Raw genomic sequence first — 12,053 nt, 5'->3', positions numbered from 1 at the left:
TGTGTGTGTGTGTGTGTGTGTGTGTGTGTGTGTGTGTGTGTGTGTGTGTCCAGCGCGGTGGGCGCTTACTGGCCGCGCTCGAGACCTTGGCGAACTCGGTGAACTTGGCCCAACTGGAGTGGCCAGCCCAGTTCAGGGTCCCATGACGCCCACGTTTTTCGCGCCAAGTATCCGCCCCGTACAGGAGGAGCTGCACCACAGGCGGACTCGTTTGGGTTCTCCACCCACCTCGCTTGTATCGGCAACCCCGCAGGACCCTGCTCCGCCCAGACTAGAAACACGCAAAGTGACCTTACCTGGAGCGGTGCCCGAGAGTGCGAGTCCGGTCAGAGTGAGATCGCCTAGCAGCAGATTCGGGTCAGCTCAGCGCCTGCCCTCAGTCGGAAGGTCAGCCAGGATAGCCTTGGGCTAGAAGATCCTAAGGGTCTTTTAAGTGACCTCAGCCTGTTTACCACCTGGTAAATTAAGAGGCGGGTCACCATTTATTACACCCTTGCTGATGCAGAGTGCTTTAAATTCATGACCTCTTATCCGCCCAACCCTACAAGGTAGGCAGGTCATGTCCACTTTATTGGTGAAGGAATGGGGATTCGGAGAGATTGATTTAAGAGACTTGCCCAAGGCCACAAAGCTAGTTAAGTGGCTGAGTTCTAGCTGCAAACCCAGGGCTCTGTCCTCTGGGTTGCAGGGACTCTGGGGTTCAGAGCTATAGGACCCCTCTGACAGCATGGTGAAGGCTATGGACACCGCCCCCTCCAATGTGCACATGTAAGTTTTTATACCATTTTGGGGGGCTGGGGTCACTGACCCCTTGCCTTGTAGTACAGCAGGCCACCTTTCAGTTCCTACACTGGGGACTGCTTTGAAAATTAAATGTTTGGGAAGCAGTGCTGTATAGATATTCCATTAATATATGTACCTGTTGGTATGGCAAGGATGTTTTCAGGGATACCCCAGTCACCTCTGCTGCTCAAGGATGCAAACCCCGTTGAATGAATTCCTTCGGCTAAAGACTGAGATGGTTAACTCAAACGCCTACAGAGGCTGCGTGGACACCAAGAAGCAAAGGTGGGGGGCGAGGGGCGTGAGGCAAGAGGCAGTCACTGCAGCTAAGGGGCAGCCAGTTAGCTCCAGCTGATTGTGGCCCTTTGGGAATTAGAGCCCGGATTGCTGCATCTTCACATTTTCCAAGGGAAGTCTGAAATTCGAATGTTAATAGGAAATAGCCCTTCTTTTCCCTGTCCTACCCACTTTGCCATTTACATAGAGATAATTTTACATATGGATCAACATTTATTAACACTTAATTTTGTTACCTATTTGTTCACCCCTATTTTTTGCTTTCTTGATTTTGGGGGTTGGGGGTGTGTGGCTGGAATATATGCTCAATTTATTTTTTTCAGAATGGGTCTCTGGCCTGGGTGATATATTCCGAGTACTTTGTGTTCTGAAGATGTCTTTTTCTTTCAGATCTGAAGGATTTTATTGTATAGAATTCTTAGTTCAAATGAATACTTTTAAAAGTAATGTTAAGTCTCATTCTTTAAAGAATAAGCTGAGTTTTTTTTTTTTCCACTCTCTGGAAAATGTTTGGATTTTCTCTTTATGGTTTAAAAATATTACTAATATATATTTAGGATGAACTTAAGTATTAATCCTACTCTACAACTGGATTCTTTCAAGTCAGAAGCAATGTATTGCTCTGGAAAGTTTTCTCTACTGTTCCTTTCACTGGTTCTTCCTCTTCATCTGGAACTTATGTTGGTTTGATAAGTTCAAATCTGAATCTGTCACCCATGCTTTAACTTAAACAAAAACAAAAAAACCACAACTTTTTTGACTCTTTGTTGAGTTCTGGGCATATCCTTTGGTTTATATTCCAGCTCACTGACTGGATCAGTTTATCATACAGGGAGAGGCCTGGCTACCCAGCTATTCCAAATGCTGACCACACCCCCCATCCAAATCCCTATAATTAATAGCCCCATTACTTCTAGGAAAAATAAAGTAAAAGGGACAGGATTTATACTCCCATCTTACACAGCTAGAAAACCAGTTAAAATATTTGGAAGAAAGGACTTCAGACACTGGACCACAGGAGAGCAGAACTGTGATCTTGGAGAGAAGAAAAACAAACAAAGCACCCTACAGTTGCACCAGCTTATTGTCTGGAGGCTGGAGGCTACTGGAAAGGGGGGTCCCAAACTGAGCCTAGCAGCCTTACTGACTTGAGAAGACTAATATTAGTGTTTGAGGAGGCCAATGTGGCTGTAATTTGAGAGGCAGAAAACAGAAGGATCTCTTCTAATCTTTGGCTGAGTGTGGATATGCACATGAATTAGAGGAAACTATTCAAATTTGAGGAAAGTCACCAGAAAGGAATAGGCAAAAAAATTATTGGAGGTTGCACAAGGTAGGGAATGGTACCTATTCCTGCCAGCCAGAGTGAGAAGATTTAGTAATACATGGGGCATCAGGTAGAATCCTCAATGGGGCATTGCCTTACTGGCAGAAAAAGTCTCCTAAGACTAAAGAGTGTTTTGGATCTAACAGAACTTGAATGCAAAACTTGGAAGGATTCAACTGATTCCAAGCTAAGACAAGACAAAATAATACCTGGAGTTTCCACAGGGCTTAAAATAGTTCCTGTCCCCATGAGCCAGGGTAGAAAGTGTACATGAATCAAAATTCAACATTATTTAAAGGAATGCCCCCCCTCCAAATTCTAGCAACCAAAAATTACAATTTATAGTGTCCAGCATCCAATCAAATTTACTAGGCATATATAAAAGCGGGAATATATAGCCCATGAACAAGATAAAGGTCAATGAATAGAAACAGACCCAACAGTCCTAAAATTCAGACAAGGACCTTCAAGATGGAAAGTACAAGCATAAGGAAGAGAGGTATGAAAGATACAAAAAAGAAAAAAATGAAAGCTACAATTTCTAAGATTAAAAAAATACACTGTATGGGATTATAAGCAGAAAAGACACTTGCAAAAGAAAAGATTAGTGAATATGAAGACAGAGTAAAAGAAAGTATCCATAATGAAGCAAAAAGAAGGATTAAACAGAAAAAGAATAGAAGAGAGCATCACTGACCTGTGAGACAATAGTAAATGGCCCAATAGACATGTAGAGTTCCAGAAGTGAATACAGAAAACAAATTGAAAAATAATGGCCCCAAATTCCCAACTTTGATGAAAACTATAATCCACTGAATCAAGCATCTTAAACTCTAAGTAGAATAACCTTTAAGAAAGTCATGTGAAGGTACATTATAAATAAATTGCTGAAAACCAGGAATAAAAGACTATTTTTAAAACATTCTGGGGAAAAAAAAAGACACTCTACATTTAAAGAAATTGAGGACAACAGAAGACTTTTTGTCAGGAATAATGCAAGTCAGAAGACAGTGAAGAGACATCTATAAAGTACTAAAGGGAAAGAAAAAACCCCTGTCAACCTAGAATTCTTAACTGAACTAAAATATTTCAAAAAGGAAGTCAAATAAAAACTTTAAAAATGCAATACTATCAGACCTGTGCAAGAAGAAATATTAAAGGAAGCACTTCATGGAGAAGGAAAACGATATCAGAAGAAATCTGGATCTATGCAAAGGAATATTACCAAGGATAAAGGGAAATATTTAATAATGATAAAGGAGTCAATTTGTCCTGTGACACAATAATCATAAATGTATATGCACCTAATAAGAGTTACACAGCACATGAAACAAAAAAGAGAATTAAAAGGAGAAACAGAAAAATCTACAATTATAGTTGAGGATTTCAACATTCCTCGTTCAGTAATTGATAGGAAAAGCCAACAGAAGAGCAATAAAAATATAGAAGACTGAGCAATACTATCAATTAATTTGACCAAACTGACATTTCTAGAACACTCTAGCTGACAAAAGCAGGATGCATATTATTTTCAAGTACAAACAGAACACACATCAAGGTAGAACATATTCTGGGCCATAAAACAGAGTTTTAATACAGTTATACATTTGAGAGGATTGAAATTATACAAAATATGTTCTCTGGCCAAAACAGAAATAAACTAGAATAAGAGAGAGAGATCTGGAAAATCCCCAAATAATTAACAAATAGCAAACATATAAATAAGCCACGAGTCAAAAAAGAACTCAGAAGGAAAATTAGAAAATATTTTGATATGGTAAGAACATATCAAAATATGTGGAATGCAGTTAAAGTAGTATTTAAAGGGAAATTTATAACATTAAATGTTTGTATTAGAAAAGAAGGAAAGTCTCAAATCAATGATCTGACCTTCCACCTTAAAAAAAGCCAGAAAAAGAAGAGTAAACTCCAAAATGACAGAGCAATTTTCTACTGATACATCTAGTGGTGGCATGATGAGCATCAGTCAGGGTCCCAGCTGGAAACAAATGGCACACTCGAATTAAGATAAATCAAGGATATTTACAAAGTGGGGGGCAGGATAAGGGAACCACAAGAATTAATGCAGCAACCAACATTAACAGAAGCACCCCTAAGGCAGAAAAGATAGGGGATGGGAGGTCCCCCAAAGGAGAGGAGGTCCCTTCAGTTGGAAGACATAGCCAGCCCAACCTCACAGGGAGTGAACTAGGGGAATAAATACCTTGACCTCTCTTTCAGGTTTCCTCCGGTCTTCTGCTAGAGCTCCTCGTTGGCTCAGCCCAAGAGGAATCCAGAGCGAGGGAACCCACTGGTGACTACAGGCCAGCCTTCCAGCAGAGTATGGCTGTGGAAGGACAAATGGAAGACACCGGGCACACACTGCTTATTTTAATCAGAAATATTCCTTTCTGCATCGACAATTTGTTTATTAATCGGGACTCTGCTGTTGAAGGAAACTCAACTTGATGTCTTAAAAAAAAAAAAAAGAAAGAAAGAAAATGGAAGGAAGGCAGGGGAGGAGCTGGTTTTAGGGAAATGAATGCTGTTCAGGCACACACTCTCCTCCTCATCTCTGCATATGCTTGTTTTGTACCCAAGTGGGGACCTGGACTCCAAGAGCATTGAGCATTGGGGTAGATCTTTAGAGCAGTATAATCAGACAAAGGATGATTCATCTTCCAACTCCATGGAGAAAAGTCTCAGAGAACTTTACTAGGAGATTTAAATCTTGATTAAAAGAATAAATCAAGGGATGAATAAACATTTGAATAGACGGGATGGGAAGACTGATTGGAAAGATGTTATTTCTTACAAGTTAACTTATAAACATAATGTAATCCTAACCAAAATCTCACTTGAACTTTTTTGGAGTAAGAAAAATAAAGTCTAAACTTCATCAAGAACTTGCCAGAATACCAAGATGAAGAAAAAAAAAAAGGGAATCGCAAAGGCAACTTGCTTAACTATTAAAATGCATTATCAAGTGATTAGTCATTGAGAGTATTATACTGACGTCAGAATGGCCAGTTAACTGGACAAAACCAATACAGTGGGCATGGATTAACCAATAATTGGTGCTGGGAAAATTAACTGTATGGGAAACAATAATGCTAGACTCATAAGTCACATTTTATACCCAAATAACTTCCAAACAAATTAAAGAGTGATGTAAAACACAAAATCATAAAATGTAACAGATGAGATGAATATTTAATCTTGGGATGCAAAGAACTGTTTAGGCATAAAAAAGATTTGATAACATACAAATGTACAACTTAAATGTCAAAAAAGTTACATGCAAACTTAAAAGGCAAACAGCAAACTAGGAAAACATTCTTAAGCTGAGAAACTATTACTGTACTGTATAAAAATATTTAATAAATGCTTATTAAATGATGTGTTTGTTGATTAAATGTTAATTTTCTGAAATCATTAGGGAAAAACAAAGCCAATAATTTTGATAATATAACAGTAAACGGCAATTAATATTATTACCTTATTGAAAATAACAAATGCTTTTGATTGGCCATTCATAATTTAGTATCTTATTTTCATTAAACCTATAATAGAAGTATAAAACACACATAGAAATAAGGCTCACATATTTTTCATTTTTAGAAAATTGAATCCATTATGATCAAAAGTAGTTATTCTATTTTATACCCTTCACACAGATTCTTCTGTGAATAGCTTCACTTAAATGACTTAGGTTTCTCTGTATAATACATTAAAACTGTAGCTGCTGATATAAATAAAAAAAAAAAACCTGTAAAAATAATGTCACTCATTCACCTGACATGGAAAATTAACCACACAGAATGAGTTCAATAATGTTCTGAATTTCATAAAGAACTGATTTAACTCTGCTCAAGAGTCATAACTCAACACTTTTTTTCCCCAATGGAAGAAGAAACAGAATATACTTTGCTTTAAATACCAATTCTTAAAAAACTGATGAGAAAGTATGAGTAGTGGCTAAAAAGATAAATGGGTGCATTCAATGAAAATTTTTATTTCAATTATCCACAAAACAATATAATAACACTTTATAAAAATATTAAGTTTTAGGCTACCATTATTCATTTAAAAAAGTGTGCGAGAAGGCTGTTTTTGCCAACTTCCTCTTTTGGTAAGGAAAACGCATTAAGAGGTTGAAGAAGAAAAGCTGTTGGAAAAAATCTTCAAATGTACAAAGTTGTTTATTTTTCTCAGCAATTTAAAAATACATAACCATTTAAACTGAATACACGTTAAGTTAGTGTTTTATTTCCTAACTATACAATCGATATTATAAAGAACTGCTCCATTCAGTTAAAACCTAATGAATACCATCAACTTTTTCTGGCCTATTTTTCTGAAGAGAATTAGTACATAAACATATAATTTTATCCTTTTTAAAATGCTTAGAAAAACTGTAATATCATAGTTCACACAAAGCCCTTTAAAACTCTGATGTCACAGGTTGTAGACGTTAAAGGTAAGTGATGACAGCAGAATTCTTGGGAAAACCCTCTTGGAAGAGGGATTCAATACTAAACAGGTTACGTAAACATAAGAAGCCACCACAATTTTTAGTACCAGAACTGTTGCCAACCTGCATGAAGTTCATCTGTCACATTTTAAAAATGGTTTGAATCTCAACATAGATACCAGAGCACAGAATTTTAAATTTAACGATCAAATCAGGTAAGTGATGGTGGTAATAATATTCCTAAAATACTGGGACCTGATGTGTTGCTTTATTTAAAGTGTGACTATAAAAGAAAGTATTTTCAAACGTAAATACCAGACTTTTATTTGTCACATTCAGTCCCTTTGCTAGACACTTAAACCAGTGATGCTGCTATTCAAATTCGTATTTTGGAATTTTCTTTTTGAGTTAGTCATAAAAATCAGTATTATTCTGTACGTTTCACTTCTGTACTTTAAATAGGCAAAATCTGTCCCCCTCTTTTCACCACTGCTATTATTCCAAATATGTTTTCCTCCTCAAATCAACTAAATTCTAGAAGGGAAAAAATGATCATCATTAAGCATATTTAAAAAGTGAATGTAGATTCAAACATGGATTTGAAAACTGGAGTTGTAAAAATGTTTTGCATAAAAGCTGTATCACTGGAACTAGTGGGAAGCCTTAACTTAGCTATTTTGAGGCTATAGCACTCATTTAGTATTTATGTTAAGAAAGATTAGTTTTACAGTCATACCACGTAACTCTTAAAATCTCAGAAAATAACTGAGGAGCTTTGAGTGCCAGCAAAGCCATTCTGTCACTCTGTAACGTCAACATTAAACATTACATTCCATCTCTCTATCTGTAAAACTTTCACATTTTCTTTTCTCATATTTCTTTAAATACATTTTCCTCTCTGTTAGTCTATATTCAATAAGAGCAAAAGTGCATTCAAGTCCCTGATCTAGTGATATTTTATATTTGTGGCACCCATCATCATAAGTACATATTAGCAATCTCACAGTACCAGTCTGTTTTTCAAAAAGGACTATTTAAATGCTGGGTTTATTTTTTTTCATGCTATCTAAAGATTAAAAGATTTCCCCTTGGGTTGGATAGTATGATTTCAACTATCTATTGCCTTTAAAAAAAATCAGTGCAACCTTATAAAAGATTAACCCACATTCTAGTTACCTTCATTTTAAACTGAGCTATTCAGAAATGATTAAAGTGAAAAATTTCTTCTACTTTCCAGTTCCACGAGTATACTGAGTATTAGCATAGTGCATTATACTTTCAAATTCCACTGTTGTTGTCTAACATTTAATCAAGTTTTAGATGCTGTTTATATTCCTTTTTGCTTCTAAAGACCTGGCCAACTTCCATGCAAACAGAGGCATATACTAAGGTTGCATATTAACTGTTCAACTTAGAAAAAACTTTTAAGAATAATAAATGCAAGAAATTTTAAAAAATTGGAATGGAATTGTTTGGTCCCGTGAAGTTCCGTAATTCTAGATTTTATTATGGTATAACTTTTTAATCTCCCAAGTTTTGTCTATACTGATTGATAAATTTCTCTTAATTATGAGTTTGGGGAATAAAAGAAAGGTAGTGATTCATAAACAGTAGGCTTGTTGCTCTTCATTGTCATGCTATCACTCACACAGTCATCAATATCTCAACTATACTTTCTTTGGACCCTGAAATAAGCTGAAAAATTCATCATTGGTACTTTAGAGTTTAACACTTAGGACAAAAAAAAGTGGTTTTGTGCAACCACATCTGTAATTCCAGTTTACCATCAAAAACATGCAGGGTGAAGAAGATTTTCTTCTTTTGATTCCTGTACGTGAGGAAGTCTACACAAGTTCTTTACATTTTGGCAGATTTGTGCATATAAAATTGGCTTCTTGGATTATAAATTTTCTCCTGGCTGGTACTGTGGCTCTGTAGCAGTGAAGTAGTCTTCCAAGAAGGACTGGATATATTCAAACGTTGGTCTTTCATCAGGGTCCTTCTTCCAACAAAGATTCATCAATTCATGTAGGGACTCTGGACAGCCCTGCGGGCACGGCATCCTGTACCCTCGTTCCACCTGTTCCAGCACCTCGCGGTTTACCATACCTATCACGCAAGATTCAAACACCAAAAAACAGTGACGCCAAACACCACTAGCAAAAAGAACAAATCCCCTAACCACTAACTAACTGGAGGTATATTCGAGTGAGTTTATTTAGTGAAACGATTCTTTCAACAAAGAAATAAAGTAAATTTTAAATGTCAAAGTACATCAACAAGAGCTTAAAAAATGCTAATCTGTTTCAACATACCTTTCTTCATTCCACCTAAAATCTGGCTTTTAATACTAATGCCTTCAATGAGAATTCAGAGTGCTACTCTGAGGTACTGATACTTTCTCATACTAACAGTTAATAATGACCAAACTTGGGCTAATGAGGAACAGTGGCAAGACAGTGTCTGAAAGAACTTTCAAACAGGAATTCAGAAGAAAGAGTGCTAGTCCTGGTTTTGCCAAATATACTAATTATGTTATTTTATATCAAGTCACTTTCTTGAAACAGTTTCCTTATCAACTGTCACCTGTTTGACTTACCTCAAGTTATTACACAGTTCCTTTCTTATATTCCTCTGTAATCCCCACCAACCCCATCAGCAGTGCACCCTGTGTTATCACAGGGTAAGCATACCCTGTGATACCTGGGGAAGGAGAGGACTAGGATATATTTATGCTCATCTCCTAAGAGAACAGCAGAGCGAAAAGGCCCTTTTAGAAAATGCCCTAAAGGGAGAAAACTGAGCACACCTTCCCCTATCTCAAGGACTGTGGCTCTCATAGACTGCTCCCCATCTAATGACAAAAAAAAAAAAGAGACAGAGAAAAATAAACGTCTCCCCCAACCCCTTACACTTTTGCTCATAATAAACTCCAATTACATGAAATGCAAACTTACCTGGATATGGCACTCTGCCCTTTGTTACCAGTTCCGTCTGCAGAATTCCAAATGACCATACATCAGACTTTATTGTAAATCGACCATATAGTGCAGCCTCAGGAGCTGTCCATTTGATTGGAAATTTTGCACCTAAAACAGTATTGACAAGCTTGCTTCAGTAACTTGCTTTTCTCTATTTGTGTAAATATGGCATAATTAAGGTTAATTTTTTTGTCACTATCCCTACTGTACATGTCATCAGTGTCAAATTCTTCAAAAGTACAAGATACATGGGAAAATTTTCTTTAATACTATTTAAAATTTGCATTAATAAAAATCACACTTCTTCCTGATAAGATATTCAATGACAGAATGGCTGATGGGGATAGAAAATCATTCAAGAAAATAGAGGTGGGGGCGTCCCTGGTGGCGCAGTGGTTAAGAATCCACCTGCCAATGCAGGGGACATGAGTTCAAGCCCTGGTCCAGGAAGATCCCACATGCCATGGAGCAACTAAGCCCGTGCGCCACAACTACTGAGCCTGTGCTCTAGAGCCCACAGGCCACAACTACTGAAGCCCATGCGCCTAGAGCCCGTGCTCCGTGACAAGAGAAGCCACTACAATGAGAAGCCCGGGCACCTCAACGAAGAGTAGCCCGCACACAGCAACGAAGACCCAACACAGCCAAAAATAAATAAATTAATTCATTTTTTTAAAAAAGAAAAGAGAGGTAAAAACTCTAGTAAGAAGCAACCAAATACATGGGTTATAGGATCTATAACTTTTAAGTCAGTCTAGCTCCTAGTAGTTCTAACTGTTGGTTGCCAAGAACCTACTCTATCGGTTCTAACGTCTACTGGTTTTCGACCACAATCTCCTTTCTAAATATTTTGTGATATCTCTCTGGAATATTTTATTGTACTATCATTTTTAAAAGCCTAAAAGACTAAAAAATATTTAGTCAAACATTTAGTGTATACTTACTTTTTATGCACAAGACATTATGCTAATTGTTATAGGAGACACAGAAACATAGCCTTTGTGACGTTTATACACTTATAGTGAAAATGAGATTATAGGTGTCTTAAATACTTGAAGTTGCTTATATATGTATATAATGTTGTAAAATAGTTCTTTAGATGTTCAAACAGAAGATCAATTTTCATTAGCACAATCACAAAAGGTTTCATTTAAAAAGTGGAGGCTAAGTTTAGCCTTAAAGAATGCTTAGAATTTTTACAGGTAAAGATTAAAGAACAATAGGAAGATATTTCAGCTGGAGGGAACAGCACAAACATATGGAGATTGAAAAGAAAGCACTGTGTTGAAGACAGGGTTTCTCAACCTGGGGACTACTGGCATTTGGGGCTGGATAATTCTCTGCTTGGTCGGGGCTAGCTTGTACTTTGCAGGGTGTTTAGTGGTATGCTGGGCCGCCCCCAGTAGATGCCAGTAGCAGCCTCCCAGTTGTAACAACTAAAAATGTCTAAAGGGACTTCTCTGGCGGTCTAGTGGTTAAGACTCTGCACTTCCACTGCAGGGGGCACGGGTTCGATCCCTGATGGGAGAACGAAGACCCCTCATGGTGCGTGGCGCAGCCAAAAAAATAAGTAAAAAAATAAAAATAAAAATGTCTCAAGATGTTGCCAAATGTCCCTCGGGGAGCAGTACCACCACCCCTGGTTGAGAACTGTGATTTAGGGAACAGTTCCCAGTGGTCTGCGTACCAATATGGTCAGTGACAAAAAGATACAGTCCAATGAAAAAAAGAGAAAAAAGATCACATATCAATTCATAAAGCTAAAATCATTAATTTATAGGTATATCCTTTATTCTGAGATTACATTCTTCCCGCTTGTGTAGTGTTAAAATGCTCTTTCTTTTATGAAATGATGGTAATAGTGGATAGCTGAGAAAAGGTTTTTTTGGTATATCTACTAAATAAATCTTTGCTAACCTTTACGTTGGTCTTACTAGTTTGTATTGAAATAGTCTGTTTATAATTCAGTTGCAGACAGACATTAGTCAGTGAGCTCCCTGACAGCAGAAATCATGCCTCTTACAGCTGTGCCCTGATGTCCAGCACGTGGAAGGACTCAAATATTTGTTAAAGACAAGCTGGAACTAGACAGTAGGAGATGATGAATGCCAAGGTATCTTTTTTATAGGTGTGGAGGCCTGAAGGTTTCATTAGGATGAACAACCTATGTGCTGATCTGCACTTGACCTTA

At 37.3% G+C, this 12,053-nt stretch overlaps 1 protein-coding gene across 1 annotated transcript in view; it reads right to left on the bottom strand.

The window, feature by feature from the left end:
• Positions 1 to 5,602: 5,602 nt before the first annotated feature.
• The window catches only part of YES1 (YES proto-oncogene 1, Src family tyrosine kinase), a 77,893-nt gene continuing 71,442 nt past the window's right edge, over positions 5,603 to 12,053 (bottom strand). The window contains exons 11-12 of the mRNA XM_007459055.1: positions 9,839 to 9,970; positions 5,603 to 8,990 (exon numbers count right to left, since the gene is read on the bottom strand). Of these exons, the coding sequence (XP_007459117.1) occupies positions 8,782 to 8,990; positions 9,839 to 9,970 (341 nt within the window). The 3' untranslated portion in view covers positions 5,603 to 8,781. The remainder of the gene's footprint in view (positions 8,991 to 9,838; positions 9,971 to 12,053) is intronic.

Source organism: Lipotes vexillifer, unplaced genomic scaffold (assembly GCF_000442215.2).
Source record: "Lipotes vexillifer unplaced genomic scaffold, Lipotes_vexillifer_v1.1 scaffold702, whole genome shotgun sequence".
In the NCBI taxonomy this organism is placed as follows: domain Eukaryota; kingdom Metazoa; phylum Chordata; class Mammalia; order Artiodactyla; family Lipotidae; genus Lipotes; species Lipotes vexillifer.
Note: the sequence above shows the minus strand (reverse complement) of the source record. Positions and strands in the feature narration are given on the sequence as shown.